Source organism: Colobus angolensis, unplaced genomic scaffold (genome assembly GCF_000951035.1).
Source record: "Colobus angolensis palliatus isolate OR3802 unplaced genomic scaffold, Cang.pa_1.0 Scaffold156, whole genome shotgun sequence".
Classification (NCBI taxonomy): domain Eukaryota; kingdom Metazoa; phylum Chordata; class Mammalia; order Primates; family Cercopithecidae; genus Colobus; species Colobus angolensis.
Window position 1 is genome coordinate 1178763 of NW_012114666.1, and position 21897 is coordinate 1200659.

General features: G+C 52.2%; 1 protein-coding gene across 3 annotated transcripts; it reads left to right on the forward strand.

Annotated features, from left to right (window-relative positions):
* The first annotated feature begins 3670 nt into the window (after positions 1-3670).
* ZBP1 (Z-DNA binding protein 1) lies at positions 3671-19753 on the forward strand. 3 transcript variants are annotated; one of them, XM_011936679.1, is made up of 8 exons: positions 3751-3977; positions 7696-7920; positions 8582-8650; positions 9087-9260; positions 10800-10967; positions 12206-12409; positions 13760-13978; positions 19043-19753. In XM_011936679.1, the coding sequence occupies exons 1-8, from the start codon at positions 3944-3946 to the stop codon at positions 19210-19212; spliced, it is 1263 nt and encodes a 420-aa protein (XP_011792069.1). In that variant the 5' UTR covers positions 3751-3943; the 3' UTR covers positions 19213-19753. The 3 variants fall into 3 exon arrangements, with proteins under 3 accessions (XP_011792071.1, XP_011792069.1, XP_011792070.1); XM_011936680.1 differs by having other exon boundaries at positions 10803-10967; XM_011936681.1 differs by lacking the exon at positions 7696-7920 and having other exon boundaries at positions 3671-3977.
* The last annotated feature ends 2144 nt before the right edge of the window (positions 19754-21897 follow it).

Genomic DNA, 21897 nt, shown 5'->3' on the forward strand with positions numbered 1-21897 from the left:
AGGTGCAGAGGAGGTATCTTTGCCCCTTCCTTGGGGACACAATGGAACCCTGAAATGGCAGAGGTAGCTAGGTCTCTGCCAATATCTACTGTCCCCCATTTTAAAGTCATAGAACCCCAATGTTAGCTGAGCACATGGTGACCCACAATACAGACCATCTTTCCAGGCCTGCCTTGCAGGTAAGAGCCACAAGACTGACCAATGGGGTATTAGTGGAATGTGTGTGCAACTTGCAAGATGTGTGCTTAAAGGGAGATAGCTGCCCTTGTTCCCTTTCCTACTCCCTGCTGGAAGGAATGCAGATGTAATGGCTGGAGCTTGAGCAGCCATTCTAAAATGTAAGGCAAACCGGGGAATGAAGGCCACAAATGGCAGACCAACAATGTAGAAGGACCCTGGGTCACCACACTAAACCTGGAAAGCCTATAACTGTTACAAGAAAAAGACACAACTCTATTGTTTTAGCCACTGGTATTGAGGCATAAAGATAATCCTTAGGGTCAAACTCAAACAGCTCTTAAATAGAGAAGAAAAATAAAGGCAATCCAAGTATTTAAAAGTAAGACTCCCATTCAGTGGGGTGACAGGCACACAGCAGATTCCTGGCTTCATCTCCAGATGTGCCACGGAATGCAAAGAAAGGTGGAACCCACCCACGTGAAATGTTTTTTTCTTTCTCTTTGTCTATTGCTCCCTTTCATTTGTTTGGTGTCTAAAGAGATATTGCGGAGATGCATCACATTTTCTAACTTATGTAAATTTTGTGAGCACACACTAAGTGTCAAAAATGCTTTTTCTTATTATCTCTGTTTTATAGTTGAAGAAACTGCGACCCAGAGAGGTAGCGCCACACAGCTGGGAAGGAGAACCTGCCCTGGAGAAGAGACAAGACAGAATCCTTGTCCAGGGAACTTCCCGAGGCCCTGCGTCTCCGCTGGCACAGTGGTCCCTGCTACAGACTCCTAAGAATGGCTCGGGCCCCGGGGGGGCTCATGTGACTTCAGGACAGGGCCAGGGGAACAGAAAGGGGTCATCCAAGCACAGTCTGGATGGAGACCAGCCATGAGGGTCACCAGCCTCCACCCCTGCAGCAGAAGCCATCTTCCTAGAAGCAAGGCTGGTATCCAAGACCAAGCTAATATCCCTCAACCAGCGACCTGGGGTCAAGGCCTGAGCTGCAGAGGCCAGGGAAGGACGGGGAGAAGTTAGCATGGGCCCTTGAGAAGGGGGAGAGACGGTTTCCCCACAGGGGAGTGGTGAGCTGTGTCAAGACCAACACTGGGAGTCCAGGCCGGAGGAGCACAAAGAACTGCCTGGAGGCTTCGCAGATAAACAGCTAGAATCTCACTCTTTCCAGAAAAGATGAGTGAAGAAACCACGATGAGTGACTGAAGAGACAGGAAGGGTAAAGGATGATGCAGGACGAGGCAGTGGGAGGGGTGGGCATGTCTTGGAGCCCTGGGGGGTCAAGTCTGGAGTCCAACCACGGGTTGGGGTAGGAGCTCCTCCCTGCACATTAGAGGGAACCTGAAGCCAAGGTGGGCCCTAACCCAGGTTGGTGAGCGGCGTCACCTGGTGGCCAATTCGGGCATGGCACCCCAGACACCCAAGGGGCTCAGCTTTGCAGGGCTCAGCAGGAGTCCCTCCTGGAGGGCATCTTCATCGTCTCCCTCAGCACCCCACCTACCCCCCATTTACAGAGCACTATTGCTGTTTCATAGGGTGACACACACAGTTTTCGCTTTTACATAAAAGGAGAATAAAAGCATCCTGCAGTTTGTTGTTACTGACTTGCAACAGACTTAACCTGGAAGCAGGAAAATCACCCAGGAGCATAAAAAATCTCACCCTTGGGCCCCAGCCCCAGAGGTGGGAGTTGATTCGTCTGGGCCAGCCTGGGCGTTGAGACTTTTTTTTTTTCCTTCAAACCCTTAACATGCAGGCAGGGCCGAGGACCTGGGCTCCAGGTGCTCGCTCTGCAAAGACAGATAGCTTCAAGATAAACCTCCAGACTCCTTTTCCATTTGTATCTTCTGCTAAGCTGCTCCTTATGCCTAAATGTGGTCTGCAAGGAGCGCGGACGTCTCTAGCCCTCCCAGCCCTCTGCAGATGAGACACAGACCCCAAGTCCCGGGACTTCCAGGGCTGAGCTCTCGACCCTGTTGGCTACCAAGAGCTGGGGGGCCTTACACACAGCATTCACCTCTGTGGGTCTCAGTTCCCCCTTCTGTGATCTGGAAGAGAACAGTGGCTCTGAGTTTTTCTGGGGTCACTGGACCTTTTGAGAATGTTATGTGAGCAATGGGTCCTCTCCCAGAAGCATTCCTGTGAGGGTGACCACGGTGCCCATGACTACAGATGGCTCTGGGGCTCTAGCCCGACAGCTGAACTGGATTAGCCCCTTAAGTCCTCACCTCAACCCCATGGGCTAGGTCCTTTGATTAAGTCCTTTTACACACGGGGAAACTGAGGCACAGAGGGGTTAAATAATTTGTCCAAGGTCACGCAGCTGGTAAATGGCAGAGCCAGGTTTGGACCCAAGCATGCTGACTGCAGGCTTGCATTCCGAACCACTCAGCTGCCCGTTCTCAGATGCTGACCCCAGGCATCTGACTCTGGAATTAATAAGCCAGTTTTATGATGAGGCTGGGAACTCCATGCCATCTGTGCACTAAGGGGGATTCACCAATGACTTCTAGGTGTTACAGATCAGGAAACACAATTGGGGAATGGACAGGACAAGCTCTGCCATGGACTCTGTGTGGACTTGGACAAGTGATCTTGCCTTTCTAGCCTCAGTTTCTCCCCTGAGAAGAAGTCAGAACTGGCCCCTACCCTGTAGATGGGTTAGAGGAGCACTTGAGATTGGAAAGCACATAGTAGGTGTTCATTAAAGACACTCACATGGATACATACAAGAACAATCTCAGGGCACTCACCCACCTAAATGTTCTGCCCCTAGTGTGGGCAAGGAAAATAAACTGGGTAGAAGACAAGAAAAGCCACTGAGAGCTAGGGATGGTGCCTCTGTAGCAGCTGTGAGTCCCCGGGGAGGAAGCACCACAGAAACCAGGGGGCCCGGGTGTGGGGGCTCGCGCCTGGAACCCCAGCACTGTGGGAGGCCAAGGCAGGCAGATCACTTGAGCCCAGGAGTTTGAGACCAGCTTGGGCAACATGATGAAACCCCATCTCTACAGAAAATACAAAAATTTGCCGGGAACGGTGGTTTAGGCCTGTGGTCCCAGCTACTAGAGAGGCTGAGAGGTGAGAGGATCGCTGGAGTCCAGGAGGTGGTGGCTACCGTGAGCCATGGTCACGCCACTGCACTCCAGCCTGGGTGACAGAAACCCTGCCTCAAAAACAAACAAAAACACAGAAACCGGGTAATCAGCCCCAGCTCCTGACATCATCAGAGTGATGCCACGCCCTGACATCCCCCCTCCAGATGGTGCATGCTCTTTTTTTTTTTAATTCTCTGATGCTGATTCAGAAAATAAAAATGTGGTGGTCCAGGCGGGCTGTGTCTGGAACTGGGAAGGTGAGGGAAGTCCTCTGTCTCAAAAGCCTCTTCAGAGGACGCTCTGGTCTTGCCAAGTTTATAGCTCCTCCCTGTCAACATCAAGTCAGGGCCCCAACTCTGTCTTGCTCATCCACCCAGCTTCCAATTGTCTTTCTTTCAAAAGACACACAGAGAAGTTTCATTTTCTTTTTCTCCTGAAACCTAATCTGGCCGGCCTGGCTAGGCGTCTATTTCCGGACTGTAAGCAGCTGACACCCGCCCGGTGGAAGTTGGCATCCCTTCCCTTGTGGGTTCAGAGCTGCAAGAAGCACCAGGCTTGGCCACTTAAGCCCCAGCCTCGATCTAGCCCACCCTCTCAAGGCCACAGTGCAGAAGCCTGCACCACCTGCCAAGTCTCTCAGGCTCCTTGCAGCTGCTGTCAGCATGGCCCAGGCCCCTGCTGACCCGGGCAGAGAAGGTACAGTACTCCTTCCTTCCAAGGACCAGCGGTAGCCCCGGGGTGAGATTTCCACTTCTCTTTCTTCCTGTTTTGTTTGGCCCAGATCATGATGACAATACCAGTAACCTAAAGAATAGTAGACCAACTGGGCATGGTGGCTCACGCCAGTAATCCCAGCACTTTGAGAGGCAAGGTGGGTGGACTGGTTGAGCTCAGGAGTTTGAGACTAGCCTGGCCAACATGGTGAAACCCCGTCTCTACTAAAAATACAAAAATTAACCGGGCATGGTACATGCCTGTGATCCCAGCTACTCAGGAGGCTGAGACTGGAGAATCGCTTGAACCCGGGAGGCGGAGGTTGTAGTGAGCTGAGATGGCGCCATTGCACTCCAGCCTGGGTGACGAGAGTAAGACTTCATCTCAAAAAAAAAAAAAAAAAAAGTAGAAAGCTGTCCTTCGACAGCTGACTATGCCCCAGGCACCTCAAAACATGCTTCGCAAGCATTTCTCAATGGCCTGCAGGAACAAGTGCCACGTCATTCCCATTTTATAGATAACTGAGGCCCTGAGAGGTGAAATGACACTCTCGGGGTAGCACAGCTGGCGAGCACTGGTGCTAGCGTTTGAACACCCACGTCAGAGTCATATCGAGAACAAAGCCGTTTGCTTTGATGAGGTACACGTATGCCTTTGTTCCTTCTTGTTGCGTTCTTTCCTCAACTAACATTTCATTCATTTTATTCCTGGAAGAGTTGCGATGAAAGCCAATAGTGTATCGAGCAATTGCTGTTCTCTAGGGTCTCCACGAAGCACTGTGGACTGTAGGTGAAGTGTGGTTTTGCAGTTTGGGGGATGGGTTGGTTTTGTTTTTAATCCTCACCGCAATCTTTGAAGTAGTTATTGTTGTCTCCATTTCACAGAAGGGGAACCTGAAGCCGGCGGAAGGTCACATAGCTAGTAGTTGTCAGGGCTAGGAGCTCAAACCCAGGACATCAGCCATCAAAATTTTAAAAAGCCAACCCAGACTGTGCCCCCGGAGGGCTAATGTCAGGGTGTGGCCAGGAGCTGCGCTGGCCACTGAGTTCCTGTGGTGCTTCCTCTTCGGGGACTCGCAGGTGCTGACAGAGGTTCCAGACTCAGCCCTCCCTGGCTTTCCTTGCCTTCCTCCCCAGTTGATTTTCCTTTTGTGACCAAATTGCTGCCTACACCTGCTCCATTTTACGATTCCCCATTTTCAGACACAGGAGCCTGGGACTCAGCGGTTGAGTCCAGCCCAGCGCCCGGGCTTGTCCTGCATCCACACCTCTGACTCCCGTCTCCTCTTGGGTCCGTGGAGCAGAGGCGGTGGCTCCCTAGGGTCAGCCTTCCAGAATCAAAACTCTGCGGCCGAGCGCAGTGGCTCACACCTGTAATCCCAGCACTTTGGAGGGCCAAGTTGGGGGGATCACCTAAGGTCAGGAGTTCGACACCAGCCTGGCCAACAAGGGGAAACACTGTCTCTACTAAAAATACAAAAATTAGCCGGGTGTGGTGGTGTGTGCCTGTAATCCCAGCTACTTGAGAGGCTGAGGCAGGAGAATTGCTTGAACCCAGGAGGTGGAGGTTGCGGTGAGCCGAGATCACGCCACTGCAGCTGTAGACTGGGCAACAAGAATGAATCTCTGTCTCAAAAACAAAAAACTCTGAGAGACAAGGCGAAGCCAGGTGTGAAGTCGGGTGCACGGGGATGCTGCTGGCTGCCGGTGGGGGAGTTTGGTAGGCGCAGGAGTGGGAATTCCCAGGTCTTCTAATTGCTCTTCACCTGCATATGGCAGCCTGTCAGCATTGTAGCCATCAGGGCGAGGCACAAACTGATTTTTCCTTCCCCTACAAGTGCTGCGACCGAAGATCCCTGGGCAAACCTAGAGAATCCTCTGAAGAGGAAGAAAGCCCAGATGACAAAGGACTGAGTCACTGTCCTGGAAGGGGAACTCAGGTCTTTCCAAGAAGAGCTCTCCCACGCACTGTCCTCTCTCCCACGCACTGCCCTCGGGGTCCTTGAAGCAGAAGCTTCCTGGTGACAGGTGGGGACCCTGCCCACCGTGGCTCTCCCAGGCTGCTGGCTGCAGGTGCTGCCTATACCCTGTGTCTGCCCCAGCCTCATCTCCGGGCAGAGCAGCTGGCTTTGATTTTTTAATCATTCTGTGAGCTAATGGTTTTGATTTTTAAGAGCTGCCTCAGGAGGAGCAGGGGCCATTTGGAGAATTCCTCCTTGAATCTCTTGGGGTCCTGCTTAGGGCTCATTAAACTCAGGCCAGGAAACAGCAGCACCTGCCAACTGGCCAAGGAGGAGCTGCCTGGGTCTTTTGAGTAAATGTCTGTCCCTAGAGACAGACACTCTCTTACTCAGTCCTTTTTTTTTTTTTTTTTCCAGAGATGGGGTCTTGCTCTGTTGCCCAGGCTGGAGTGCAGTGGTGCATTCATAGCTCACTGCAGCTGCAACCTCCTAGACTCAAGCGATCCTCCCATTTCAGCCTCTTGAGCATCTGGGACTACAGGCACGTGCCATCATACCTACCTGATTTTTTTTCTTTTTATGTAGATATGGGGGGTCTCACTATGTTGCCCAGGCTGGTCTAGAACTCTTGGCCTCTAGGGGTCCTCCCATCTCAGCCTTCTGACATGCTAGGATTACAAGTGTGAGCCACCACTCCTGGTCCCATTCATTCATTCATTCATTCACTCAGTCACTCATACATTCAACTGCCATTTCCTGAGCACCTTCTGTGTGCCCAGCACTGTGCTGGATGCTGAAGGTACAACAGTGAGCCATGCAAGTATAGCAGGGGACACTATGGGACCCACACACAAGCAACATCCCAGCCACTCTGGAACACAGGGACAGGCTTTCCCAAGGAAGTGGCATGTGAGGAGGCCTGGAGGTTGAGTAGACATCATACAGGTTGGGATGTGAGGGAAGGGTGTTCCTGGCAGCAGGAACAGTGTGTGCAAAGGGGCTGGGGTGAGTGGGGCTGAGGGGAGCACAAACAGGCCAGCACTTGGAGGGAAGTTGGGGGCAGGTGCAGGTCAGGCTGGGTGGTCGGCAGAGCCAGATCTGGAGGGTACCCGACTGGAAGTGGCGGGCCAACCGGGAGCCTATTGCTGCACCCAGGAGATGGTGGCGAGGAAGGGGGTGGTGCCGGCAGAAGAGAGGAGTGGGGCAATTCCAGAAAATCCAAGAATGGCATTTCCAGAGCTCCACGACTGGGCATTGGGGGAAAGGTCTGTTTCTGATGTCTGGTTGGTTTCTGGCTTCGATGGATAGTGGCACCATGGAAGGATGGTGAGCTGAGAAGAGGCGATTCCCAGGGAGGATGGCAATGGGCATCAGGTACACACAGGCAGGACTTGCCTTTGTGCTCCCAGGTCCCCCTGCCTCGCTCGGGCTCCGTCCTTCTGCCCTCTACTCCCCTCTGCCCTGAGGACACCTGACAGCTGAGGAACCCCACTGCCCCCGGCACCCACACTTGGGGAGGGCACAGGCGAGGCGGCACCTCCTCTGGCTGCCAGGCCATTTCTGATCAGCCTGCATGCCTCTCTCTGGGCAGGGGCATCTGCTGGGGTCTTTGTCCTCTCCTCTGCCCTGGACACCTCTCAAAAAGGGGCCTCACGTGCCTCCTGGAGCCTCCAGCCTGGGCTCATCTGTGGGGACCCGGGAGACTCAGTTCCTATCTCTGTCCCCCGCTCACTCCCCCAGGCAACCTTGAACAGAGGATCCTGCAGGTGCTGACAGAGGCTGGCTCCCCAGTGAAGCTTCCCCAGCTGGTGAAGGAATGCCAAGTGCCCAAGAGGGAGCTCAACCAAGTCCTCTACCGAATGCTAAAGGAGCTGAAAGTCTCCCTCACAGCCCCTGCCACCTGGCGCTTGGGCGGGACTGGTCCTGGAGGCGAGGGTCCTGCAGAGCTGGCCCTGTCCAGCCCTGGTAACTGCCACCCTGGGGAGGTGGGTCTGACCAGGCAGGGACCATCCTGGCAATGGACAAGCACAGATTTGAGCCTGGGTTCAAATCTGAGTTCTACCACGTGGGAGCTCATGGGTTTCATCTCTGTGCCTTGGTTTCTTTTTCTGGTCGATGGAGCTGACAGCAGGGCTGCTGGTAGGGATTGCTGAGAGGAGGCCCTGCCTCAGGCTCAGCCCAGCCCTGCACACAGGAAGTAACTCAGCAGAATACTAACAATTATAATAGAAAATCGTCATGATGGAAACAGCAATGACACGATGGTCCAAATCAGAGAACACACTCAGTCCCACCAGCCCCGCTTTTCTAGCTTTACAGCCCACAGCCAGAAAGAGCTGCCATTTATCATGCACTTAAGATTAGCTGGGCACTGTTTTGGGGTTCACTCAGCCCTCACACAACCCCAGGAGGCAAAGGAGGTTGAGCCCCGGAGAAGTAAATCAGCAGGAAGCCGCAGCTGCCAGGGCACAGGCAGGACTTGACGTCAAGTGTGTTTAACTCTGGAGTCTGAGTTTGCAACTACCGGCATTGCAACTCAGCCCTAGGGTGCTGCCCACCTTTGTGGGGTGGAGGCCTGGTGCTGTCTTCTGTCCCCCAACCCTCTGACCCGTCTTTCTTTCTCCAGCCGAGAGGCCCCAGCAATATGCAGCTACAATTCCAGAGGCCCCTAACCCTCAGTTCAGCCAGCAGCGGGGTAAGTCATTGCATGCCCCTTCAGCTCCTGGGACACAGGATCCCACTCCTCAGGAACCCCCGGCCCTCCTTGAGGGTACAAGATCTCACCAGTGTTCAGAGGCCCTGCCCCACCCACCACGTGGTTCCCAAACGTGTTCAGAGCCAAGACCCAGCCCTCACAGCGGGAGAATCTGTGATTCTCCAGTCAGACAATAGCCGACCCTCACCATGCACCCACCGCGTGCCAGGCCCAGTGCAGAGCACTGTGTGCACATCTCCCACCCTCAGGGCACCTCTGCGGTGCGTCATCATGACCCAGTTATCGTGGTACCCATTTTACAGATGAGGAAATCAGGCCTCGAGGGGCTGGGTCCAGGGCCACACAGCTGGGAAGCGGTGGGGCAGATGCAAATACTACGACTCCTCCCTAACCACCTGGCCCTCCTGCCTCCCAGAGGAAGACATCTACAGGTTTCTCAAAGACCATGGTCCCCAGAGGGCCCTGGTCATCGCCCAGGCACTGGGAATGAGGACAGCAAAAGATGTGAACCGAGACTTGTACAGGATGAAGAGCAGGCACCTTCTGGACGTGGATGAGCAGTCCAAAGTGTGGACGATTTACCGCCCAGGTAGGCCCCCCGCTGGTCTGCACCTGGGCTGCACAGGGAAACCATGACTCTAGCGCTTGGTCTTTGCTGGGTGCTCTGCTGAGCAGCTCACCAGAAACTGCCAGAAGCTTCTGGAGGTCCTACTGACAGTTCACTGCAAGGGCTTCCAGGAGGAAGGGGTGTGCTGGCAGGATTAACCAGGAACAGCTTCCTGGAGGCGTGGCCCAAGGGCTGCAGTTGCAGAAGGCCAGCGAATGGGATGGAGGTGGCCCATTCCCAATGTTCTCAGCTCTGGGGTGCAGGTATTAGTCTGAGTTTGGGAATAGTTTTCTTTGAGCACTTTGCCCAAGTTGGGGTTTTAAAGTTGGCAGAAGAGAAGGCAAGACTAGGCTCAGACCCCTACTAGGTGGAGCCCCAGGGTCGTCTTCCCTGTGAGATCTAATAGGCACAGGGCCAAGATCCAACAGGCCCATGGCACTCTTAGGGGTCCTTGAAAATGTTTTAATTTTAATTTCATTTAAAATCAGAAGAAATGAATACTATAATAATAATGAATATCTAAAAATGGACCAGGCGCGGTCGCTCATGCCAGTAATCCTAGCACTTTGGGAGGCTGAGGCAGGCGGATCACCTGAGGTCAGCCTGGCCAACACGGCAAAACCCTGTCTCTACCAAAAAAACAAAAATTAGCCAGGCATGGTGGCGGGCGCCTATAATCCCAGCTACTCCGGAGGCTGAGGTAGGAGAATAGCTTGAACCTGGGAGGCAGAGGTTGCAGTGAGCTGAGATCACACCACTGCACTCCAGCCTGGGCAACAAAAGTGAAACTCTGTCTCAAAAAAAAAATTTAATTTAATTTAATTTAATTTAAAAATCCAGCCTGGGTTATCCTTGACATACAATGTAATTTAAATATTTGTGTATGGGGGAAGGGCCCACAAAGGCACAGGAGCCGAGACCCCAGAGGGTGGTGATGGGCCCCGACAGTCTGGGCAGGTGCCTGCCTCAACTGCCATAGGGCTGACTCTGCTACTCACGATGGGTGTCCGAGGGGGTCTCAGCATCCTAGGGCTGCTGTGAGGAAGGAATAATGCGTGACAGCCACCTGATTTTAAACACTAGTGACAAATTCAAATATCTAAAATGTCATGGGCGCGAAGCGCAACTGATCTGGCCAATGGGCTGCTGTCTCTCGGCCACTACTCAAGGGAGAAGGGCAATGGTGCAGGTGCTCGGGGGTCCGGGCTGTGGCTGCCCCCCAGGGAGAGCAGTGTGGGGCCCCTGCAGTCCTCCCAGCCAGCAATCATGGCGGCCCAGCCAGGGGACAGCAAAGGACACAGGTAGGGTGACTCAAAGGGCTATTTTCAGGCGAGGCTCCCTCTGAGGTACCTGTGGTGTCTGTTAAACACTCAGCTCTGGCCTCTCACTTGGCCCTACCGACTCGGAACGCCCAGGGTATTTTAACAAGCCCCCCAGGAGAATTTGGTGCTGCCGACTGGTATTGGGAACCCCTGACCCACAGAGAGGGGCGAAGGGATCGAGTTGAATATTATTTTGCAGAAGATTCTGGAAGAAGAGCAGAGTCGGCCTCAATTATTTACCAGCACAATCCAATCAACATGATCTGCCAGAATGGACCGAACGGCCGGATTTCCATTGCAAACTCCGAAGCCATCCAGATTGGACATGGGAACATCATTACAAGACAGCCAGCCTCCGGGGAGGATGGTGAGTCACCCGAGAGAGCCCGGGGAGGGGACCTCGGTGGGGGGCCATCTGATCCACCGGGTGGGGGCAAAGGGTAGGGATGGGGAGTCGGGGAATTCAGCCCCCCAAGGGGAAAGGGTTGCTTCCAGATCCCCACAGTCCACCTTTATGGCCGTCCTGAGAATGAGGATGCCCGGATCAAAGCTCTCCTGATTTCCCTGTATTCTGATACCTTGTACGTCATTTTAAAATTTAATTTAATTTTTATTTTTTAATAAAATTTTAAAATTAAGATGGGGTGTCTCTGTGTTGCACCTGACCTTGTGCCTCATTTTCAATGGGGTCCGGTGTTTTTCATGAGAAACGACTCAATTTCCTCTCCCTCCGCGGAATGCCACACGGGAGGTGATCACAGTACAGTATTTGTTCTGAGACACGCAACTTTCCCCCACATTTTAAGAGGCTGGAAACTGGGGTGCATCTCACCACCTGTGCCATCCTAGTTTGGATGAAATGCGGTGCTGCACTTTGAGCGCTTACCCTATGCTGGGCACTGTGGCAAGAGGGAACAGAGCCACCTGTCAGCCCAGCCTTGCCACCTGTGAGTGACAGCTTCAGCCCCAAAGTCGGGACACTCCCTGTCACCTTGGGAGAACCTTTCCCCACTGTCAGCCTCAGTTTCCCCAATTGTGAAATGAGGAACTTTGTTCTAGAATCTAGATCATGGTTTCCCCAGCTTTAATCCTCTGAGCCCCACCTTCCCGCTTCTGGCCATACCCATGTCTGATTATGGAATTAATGTTGAATAGTGCACGTTTTTAAAATTTTATTTTAAAACAATTTTATAGTATTATTTTAAGTGAAAACCATTAAAATCACCATAAAAATAAATATTGTCCCTGGCAATTAAAACACTGCGGGAGGCTCTGAGCCTTTGGTGTTAGCACCAAAGGAGACTTTGTCCCTATGAGGTCAGAAGGCTCGGGAATGACTGGGAATCAGAAGGAGGAGCTCATTGTTTGGGTTTGTGAGTGTCCCTGCAACACCCAGGCACTAGCCCCGGTCCTGAGAACCCATGGAGCCCCAAAATGAGCTATTCTGCCAGGTACTCTTGCTGTCTAAGCCAGAGCCTGAAGTCTTTGGCCCCCAGTTTGATGGTGTCTAGGAAGAATTCAGAGGACAGGACTGTGCGTGGTGGTGAGGGGAGGGAAGAAGCCTGCAGTAATCTCTGGTGAGGCTGTGCCACTGTCCCCTGCCAGGTTCTACTGGTCCCCGCCACCTCCCTTCAATGGCACCAGGTCATTGCTCAACTCAGGGGACCCTGAATGATCCCTGGGGGCCCCAGGACATCCACATGGAGCGGTCCATGCTCAGACGGGTGCAGCTGGGACACAGCAACGAGATGAGGCTTCACGGCGTCCCGTCCGAGGGCCCTGCCCACATCCCCCCTGGCAGCCCTCCAGGTAACTGGGGATCTAGAGGCCAGACCCACCCCTGTCACCCCATGGGTCCTCACTGGAAGGAACTGGAGCCAGAATCTTTGTGGGGAGAGAAGCATGATGGGAAATTCCTTTCCTTCCATCAGGCAGCTGAACCAGAGTAGAGCAGGTGGGGCTTTTAAAGCTAGCACTCTAGGCTGGGCACAGTGGCTCACACCTGTAATCTTAGCACTTTGGGAAGCCAAAGTGGGTGGATCACCTGAGGTGAGGAGTTCGAGACCAACCTGACCAATATGGTGAAACCATGTCTCTACCAAAAATACCAACAACAACAACAAAAATGAACCGGGCATGGTGGCATGTGCCTGTAATCCCAGCCACTCAGAAGGCTGAGGTAGGAGAATTGCTTTAACTCGGGAGGCGGAGGTTGCAGTGAACGGAGCTCACACCACTGCACTCCAGTCTGAGTGACAGAGTGAGACTCCATCTCAATAAATAAATAAATAAAATAAAGCTAGCACTCTGGATCCCCATCCCCTACAACCCACGGCAGGAAACCTCAGTTTCCTCATTTGTAAAAGGGGCAGAGAAGCAGAGGCTGGGCCAGCTGGAGTAGGGTGATGTTTGGGAGGAACGGTGTTTGGGGAGGATGGAAGACGGGTGCCCTACTAGATGCTGTGGCTGCCCTACTAGGTGCTGTGCTGCAGTGACCAGAGGGCCCTGGCAAAGGCCTCCCTCACAGTGAGAATGCAGAGACGGGCTGGGGTAGAAGAACCAGCAGGGAAGCCAGAGAGGGAGGAGGAAAGCAGAGGCCCCAGGAAAGGAGTCACCAGAGAGGGGCCAGGCTGGCGAGCCCAGGGAAGCATCTGTGGGGTTCAGCGAGAGGGGTGGTGGTCACCTTGTGGGGGTGGTTTCTGGGAGCCAGGGAGCAGAAGGGGTCTGTGGAGTGGAGGAGGTGAGACTCAGTGTGGATGGTTCTTCAGAAGTTTGGGTGGAAAAGGGCAGAGCCAGATGACAGGGGCTGGGGCCAGGCTGGGAGCCCCCATAAGATTTCAACCAAAAGTGGGGGCCAGTGTTCCAGTGCAGTGGGAAGCAGGCAGCAGAGGAGAGAGGAGCTGAATCCCAGAAGACACTGGCGTCCAGATCAGCTGGGCGGGATCAGTGGGGCAGACCCACCAGCTGGCGGAAAGATGCTTCCCAGGCAGCCCAACAGCACCTGTGGAGGTGTGGTGGGCAGGCACAGGCTGTGCGCCTGGGATGGTGTGGGCCGCTGGTGGGAGGTCTGGGGAGGAGGGTGAGCCAGTCTGGGGGTCAGGGCTCCGGGCCACTATCCAGCTGCTCCTGGCTCCAGGCCTCTCTCCCTTTGACCCACAGTCTCTGCCACTGCTGCCGGCCCAGAAGCTTTGTTTGAAGCAAGAATGCCCAGTCCGAGAACTCACCCCAAGGGGGATGCCGCCCAGAGAATCCACATGAAATCATGCTTTCTCGAGGATGCCACCATAGGCAACAGCAACAAAATGTCTATCAGCCCAGGGGTGGCTGGCCCAGGAGGAGTCGCAGGGTCTGGAGATGGGAAGCCAAGGGAGGACGCAGGTGAGCTGGGGGACAGAGTGGACCCCTGTGTGTTCTCTTTCTCTCCCCACCTTCCACTCATTCATTCATTCATTCTCATCGATCATTCACTAATCTCTGGTTTCCCAGAGTCTGGAGGCAATGCTCACCCACAGCAAGGAGCAGCAGCTCTACCGTCAGAGCTCGAGGCTCCGTCCCCCTAGTGGAGGGGCCCACCCAAGTCACCTCAACCGGGAGCCTCTGTCTCCTTAGCTGGAAAGTGGGATGGTAAGAATAGCCTGAAGCAACCCCTACAGTGGTTGCAAGGCTGAGATAAAATCTGAAGGCGGAGCTCAGCCCTGCACCAGCCCTGCCAGCATTCAGGAGATAGGAGTGTTATTGCTGTCACGATTGTTTTGGGCCCAGAAAGGTGCTGGGTTGCTGTGCAAATAAGGTTCTGCATCAGGGCACAGGCTGACCTGCCGCAGTGGAGACGCCATACATGGTGGCCCCGCCTGCTCGAAGCCCAGGTCTCATGTCTGGGTGAGGGTAGCAGACCAGGGACTCTTTTAGCTCAGTGATGAGTTGTCCCTGGGGCTCCATCCTCATCTGTGGGGTTGAACTTGGCACCAGCAAGCAGAGGGGCAAGACAGGGTACAGAGAGCCACAGTTGTCTTTGACCAAGCCCACCCACCGCATCTGTGCTGTTCTGAGGGCCAGCACTTAACCACGGGGGATCTGGGAGGTGCCGCCTGCGTCAAGGCAGCCTAAGCTCAGCAGAGACAGGGGAGGGGCTCCACTGCCAACAGGAAGAGGGGAGACGGGAAACCAGCGTGGTTCACCTTCCCAGCCACAGTTCTGTCCCTGGAAGCTGCACAGGCTGGTTGCAGAACCTGAGGATCCTAACTCTGCAGAAGGGAGCTCGGGGCCTGGGGTAGGGGCAGTTGGAGAGTAGGGTAGGTCCATGCAAGGCGGATCCATACAGGGCAGGTGTACCTGGTGGGTGGAACAGTGTGGACAATGGCCTGGAGGTGAGGACATGACAGTATGGGAGCCCACAGGGGTCTGAGGGTGACCTGAGTGTGGAGAGCAGAGCCAGGGTCTAGCTCCAGGCGGCAGGCAGTCGATGCTAAGGCAATTGGGAGCCACGGGGGCCTTGAGCAGGAGAGGGGCAGGATGAGATTTATGCCTCCCATATGAAGAAAGAATTTGAAGGAGGATTTCCACTCCTACCCTTTTGGGATCTGGAATAAGGGGTCACACCCAATCCCACCAGTGGGTAGAAAACGTGGATTCTCAGAATCTGGAGGATTGGCCAGCATCCATCCTCCAGTGCCTGAAGACCCAGGGGACGCATGTCCTGGAAGTCCAGAGGGTCTTCTCACCCCAAGGGCCATGTCCTTGCTGTCCCGGCACACTGAGGAGACTCTGGCCCCACGTGTCTTGCCTTCAAACTCTCCCTCCAGGACCCCTGGGAGCCCCATGTGACACCTGCGGAACGGGGGCCAGGAGCACAGGCCAGTAGCGCAGGCCATGAGCATCTGGGAACATGGACTCCCTTCCAGCAGCAAAAGGAGTCTCAGAAATCTCCAAGGCCACTGGGGACCCCCAGGAGAGCGTGTGCCACCAGCCCTCCATCCCCCCTCAGGCTTAGGACCCCACAGCACAGGCCGTCTGCAGAGCCCTGTGGGTCTCAAGCCAGACCATTGAAGACTCCCTTTTCTGGAAAGAACATAGCTCTGTGTTGTTAAAGAAATGGCCACACGCCCAAATTTGTCCTGCAACATCCTGACATTCTTCCGTGAGGTTCCAGCAGAGGAGCTGATGACATCCTTACCCCTTGCCCTGACCCACCCATCTCTCTTTGTCGCCAAGAGACATGTATAGGCATAGCTCAGAGATATTATGGGTCAGCTCCAGACCACCCCAATAAAGCAAGTCATGCAAATTTTTGATTTCCCAGTGCACATACAAGTTATAGTCACACAAGGCTGTAGTCCATTAGGTGTGCACTCAAATCACATTGTATCTAAAAAACAATGTATATACCTTAATGTTAAAATACCTCATTGCTAAAAGTGCTAAACATCATCTGTCTTCTGCCACTCATCTTCTCTATGCTGGTGGAGGTCTTGCCTCGATGTTGATGGCTGCTGACTGATCAGGGTGGCGGTTACTGAAGGTTGAGGCAGCTGTGGCAATTTCTTAAAATAAGGCACAATGAAGTCCGCTGCAGCAATGGACTCTTCCTTTCACGAAAGCTTTCTCTGGAGCATGCAATGCTGTTTGATGGCATTTTACTCATACTAGAACTTCTTTCAAAATTGGAACCAAGCCTCCCCAACCCTGCTGCTGCTTTACCAACTAGGTTTATATAACAGTCTAAATCCTTTGTTGTCATTTCAACAATGTTCGCAGTATCTTCACCAGGAATAGATTCTATCTCAAGAAACCACTTTCTTTGCTCATCCGTAAGAAGCAACTCATCTGTTCAAGCTTTCTCATGAGATTGCGGCAATTCAGTCCCATCTCCATATTCCATTTCTAATTCGAGTTTTCCTATTTCCACCACATCTGCAGTTGCTGTCTTCACTGAAGTCTTGAACCCCTCAAAGTCATTCACGAAAGTTGGAATCAACTTCTTGCAGACTCCTGTGAATGTTGTTATTTTGACCTTCTCCCGTGAATCACAAGTGTTCTTAATGGCATTTAGATTGATGATTTTTTCCAGACAATTTTCAACTTACTTTGCCCAGATCCATCTGAGGAATCACTCTGTACTGCACTTACGCCTTTATAAAATGTATTTATTGAAGAATAAGAAGTGAATGTTGAAGTTACTCCTTAATCCGTGGGCTGCAGAATGGATGCTGTGCTAGCAGGCATGAAAACAATATTAACTTTTTTTTACATCTCCATCAGAGCCCTTGAATGAACAGGTGCATTGTCAACGAGCAGAAAAAAAAAAAAAAAAAACCTTTTTTTTTTTTTTTTGGCCCTCAGCCCAGGATCCTGAACACCCAGCTCCTGTGGTATGGACGATGAGCAGTAAAATGTTCAAAGGAACATTTTTTTCTGAGCAGTAAGTCTCAATGCTAGGCTTAAAATATTTAGTAAACCATGCTATAAACAGAGGTGCTGTCATCTAGCTTTGTTGCTTCATTCATAGAACACAGGCAGAGTTGTTTTAGCATCGTTCTTAAGGGCCCTAGAATTTCCAAAATGGTAATTGAGGAGAGGCTTCAGCTGAAAGTCACCAGCTACATTAGTCCCCAACAAGAAAGCCTGCCCCCTTTGAAGCTTTGAAGCCAGGCATTGACATCTTCTCTCGAGCTATGAAAGTTCTAGATGACGTCTTTTCTCAATAGAAGGCTGTTTCGTCTACATTGAGAACCTGCTCTGTCGTGTAGTCGTGCTCATCAATGATCTTAGCTAGAGCTTCCGGGTAACCTGCTGCAGCTTCTCCATTAGCACTTGCTGCTTCACCTTGTACTTTCACGTTATGGGGATGGCTTCTTTCCTTAAACCTCATGCACCAACCTCTGCTTACTTCCAACTTTTCTTCTGCAGCTTCCTCACTTCTCTCAGCCTTTAGAATTGAATAGAGCAAGGGTCTTGCCCTGGATGAGGCTTAGGCTTAAGAGACTATTGTGGCTGGTCAATCCTCTATCCAGACCACTAAAACTTTCTCCACACCAGCCGCAAGGCTGGTTCACTTTCTCATCACTCATGTGTTTGCTGAAGTAGCACTTTTAATGTCCTTCAAGAACTTTTCCTCTGCCTTCACAATTTGATTAACTTTTGACCTAGCTTTCAACTTGTCTTAGCTTTGGATCTGCCTCCCTCACCAAGCTTAATCATTTCTAGCTTTTGATTTAAAGTGAGAGACATGCAACTCTTCCTTTCACTTTAGCACATAGAGGCCATTTGGGGTTCTTTTTTTATTTTTATTTTATTGAGATGGAGTTTCGCTCTTGTTGTCTAGGCTGGAGTGCAATGGTGCAATCTTGGCTTACTGCAACCTCCACCTCCCAGGTTCAAGCGATTTTTTTGCATCAGCCTCCTGGGTAGCTGAGATTACAGGCCTGCACCACCACACCCAGCTAATTTTGTATTTTTAGTAGAGACGAGTTTCTCCATGTTGGTCAGGCTGGTCTCGAACTCCCAACCTCAGGTGATTCGCCCGCCTCAGCCTCCCAAAGTGTTGGGATTCCGGGCATGAGCCATGGCGCCTGGCCCATTGTAGGGTTATGAATTTTCCTAATTTCAATATTGTTGCATCTCACAGAATAGGGAGGCCTGCGGAGAGAGAGAGAGGAGGAGACAGCTGAGCAGTGACAGGTCAGAACACATAGATTTATTAATTAACTTCATCATCTTATACAGGTGATATTTGTGGCACCCCAAAACAAAACAATTATAATAACAACATCAAAGACCACCGATCACAGACCACTATAACACATATAATCAAAATGAAAAAGTGTGAAATATTGTGAGGATTACCAAAATATGACACAGAGACAGGAAGTAAGCATATGCTGCTGGAAAAATTGGCACTGATAGACTCACTTCATGCAGGGTGCCACAAACCTTCAACTTGTGAAAAACAAATGCATTATCTATGAAGTGTAATAAACCAAAGTACAATAAGGCAAAGTGCGATAAAATGAGGTCTGCCTGTCACTTCCTCCTCGAGTGGCAGGCAGGACCTTATCCTGAGAGGTGTAAGGCCTGGAATGTTTTTGTTTTGTTTTGTTTTGTTTTGTTCGAGGAAATTGCTGATCAGAGACTGTCAGTGCCAGGGCATAGAGAGTCGTCCTTTGGGGCCCCTGGGAGGACTGGGAGAGCCCTGGGATGGGGGCTTTCTAGTATCATTTCTGCTCCTCCATTTCACTGCTGTGAAACTAGGACAGGACTGGCTACATGATCTGGGGGCCCAATGCACAGTGAAAAGGTGGGGCTCCCTGTTCAAGACTTAGTACAAATCTAGACAGTAACAACAAAGGGCTCAAGCTGAGCTTGAGATCCTTCCAAGAGCGGGTCCCTGTGGAAACGCCCAGGGCACGTGCCCATTAAGCTGACCCCCCATCTTCTCTTCCCCAGGTCCTCGTCCCACAGACACACAATCCAGAAGTCACTTTCCTCAAGACATTGGTCAGCCCATCACTCGCAGCTCCTCGAAGCTCACCCCCAAGTTGGAAGCTATGACTCTTGGAAACAGGAGTCACAAAGCTGCAGAAGGCAGCGACTATATGGATGAAACCTCACACTAGGGGAGCTGGTGGGGAGGTGGGATTTAGTGCACAGCCTCACGTGGGGCTTGGACACGTGGGGGTGGGCACATGCTAAGGACACTAGCCTCTTGCTCTCTGTATTCCTTAAGTGTCTTGTTTAACCTGCTTACTTCCAGACGTCACCTGCATGAGTCAGTTTTGGGGGATGGACCTGGCGTGGGGATGAGTTCAGGCCAGGTCTTTTGATGGCCAGGAGTAGATGACAGGGAGTTGCTTTGGGGAACCCTTGGTGTGCCAAGAGGAGGTGGGTAGATGGGAGTGGGGCTCGGTAGCCTAGCCTGACCCAGGCCACTCTCTCCACTCTTTCCTGGGCTCGGGGCACCTGCCTTGAGTTACCTTCCATCATGGCTACTTGCTGTGGTTTGAATGTTTGAGTCCCAACAAAATTCATATCAACACATAATCCCAACTGGGCGCAGTGGTTCATGACTGTAAGCCCAGCACTTTGGGAGGCTGTGGTGGGCGGATCACTTGAGCTCAGGAGCTCAAGACCAGCCTGGGTAACATGGTGAAACCCTGTCTCTACCAAAAATACAAAAATATAGCCAGGCATGGTGGTGCATTTCTGTGGTCCCAGCTGCTCCAGAGGCCGGGGAGGGAGGATCATTTGAGCTCAGGAGGCAGAGGTTGCAGTGTGCTGAGACAGTGCCACTGCACTCACTCCAGCCTTGGTGACACAGTGAGACTCCATCTCAAAACAAAAAACAAAAAACAAGAAAAGACCGTAATCCCCAGTGCAGTGGTATGAAGATGTGTGGCCTTTTGGAGGGGATGGAGTCAAGAGGGCCAGTGGGATTAGTGCTCTCATGAAAGGATTTGAGGGGGTCTGTTAGTCCCGCTTGCCTGTCTGCCATGTGAGGATGCAGTAACAAAGTGCCATCGTTAAAGCCGAGACTAACCCCTCATCAGACACTGACTCTGCTGGCACCTTGATCTTGGCCTTCCCAGACCCTGGAACTGTAAGCAATAAATTCCTGTTGTTTATAAATTGCCCAGGGTGAGGCATTTTATTATAGCAGCCTGAGCCAACTGAAACACTGCCCCACTTTTCCTCAAGGCCCCTCGTGGCCACCTGACCTCCTTATCACCCGACCTTTCTAGAATCTTCTCTCCTCAGCCTTGATCTCTCAGGATTTTTCAGCTGAACTCCCAAACTGAAAATTCTTTCCCACCCCCACCCCTGGTCCCCAGGCACTGCTGGAAGTCACTGGCTGACCCATGGGTCAGGTGACCTCTTCTGGCCAATCAGCAGAGAGTGCTTGTGGATTAGCCCACTTTGACACTGCTGATAAAGATATACCCAAGACGGGGTAATTTATAAGGAAAAAGAAGTTTAATGGACTCACAGTTCCACATGACTGGGGAGGCCTCACAATCAGGGTGGAAGGCAAAAGGCACATCTTACATGGCAGCAGACAAGAGAGAGAACGAGAACCAAGTGAAAGGGGTTTCCCTTATCAAACCGTCAGATCTCATGAGACTTATTTCACTACCACCAGAACAGTATGATGGAAACCATCCCGGTGATTCAATTACCTCCTGTTGGGTCCCTCCCACAACACACGGGAATTATGGGAGCTACAATTCAAGATGAGATTTGGGTGGGGACACAGCCAAACCATGTCAACTTGTTATTTACCAGACCTGACCACCCCGCTAGGGGCTAAGTTCCCCTAGAAGGGCTATGGGCTCTGCAACATTTCCCGAACCACGGGGTGGGGTGGGTAGTGGAGGGATTTGGTGGGGCATGGTGGAGGAAGATAGAGAGGGATAGAGGGAGGTGGTGATCAGCCGGGCAGGGTGATTGTGGAACAAGGGCTGTGTCCTTCCTTCAATGTGCACATAGGCATACACGTGCACACACACGTGTACACACACACATGCACACACAGAGGCATTCTGCTGCCCGCAACTCCAATGCCACACCCAGCCCTCAGGTGGGCGTTTGTCACACTCTGCTGTGTCTCCTTCACTGGCCTTGGCATCTGACACCCAAAAGCTGATGCCCCCTGGGGCTAAGGTCTACCTTGGCAGGGAGGGGCTGGCTCATCACAGGGCCTCAGTACAAACACTTATTGAACAAATTCATGTCTCCTTGCCCAACTTGATGGGGAGGATCTTTAAGGTGGATGCCTTGACATATTGGTCAGAACCTAGACTGACAGGTAGAAATTACAGTTCATCTGTTAAAGGGGATTCATAAGACATTGTTTGAACTCCTAGATCCAGTCATTCCTGAAGCAGAACCTATCCTAGCACTTACCCATTAGAAGAACTGAAAGGTCCCCTTTGTGCTGAAGCCGGTTCCACTGGGATTTCCATTTCTGAAGGGCAGCTGCTCCCTCACCTCCCCCACCCACTCCCCTTAGCTCACTGATACTCAACCTGAGACATGACCTTATCGGGAGATTTCAGAGCTCCCAGCCTAGCTGGATGCCTCCTGTCTGCTCCTGAAGCCTCCTCTGCTCCCTACATCAAACCCACAATTCACTGTCCCAACATTTCCTTGTCATTAGTCTAGCTCTATGTCCATCAAGACTCATTTGGTTGTAGATGACAGAAAGCTGAGGCCTGCTTCAGCACAAAAGGGGATACACTGACTCTTCTAACGGACAAGTCCAGGCATAGAGCCTGCTTCAGGAATGTCTAGATCCAGGAGCTCAG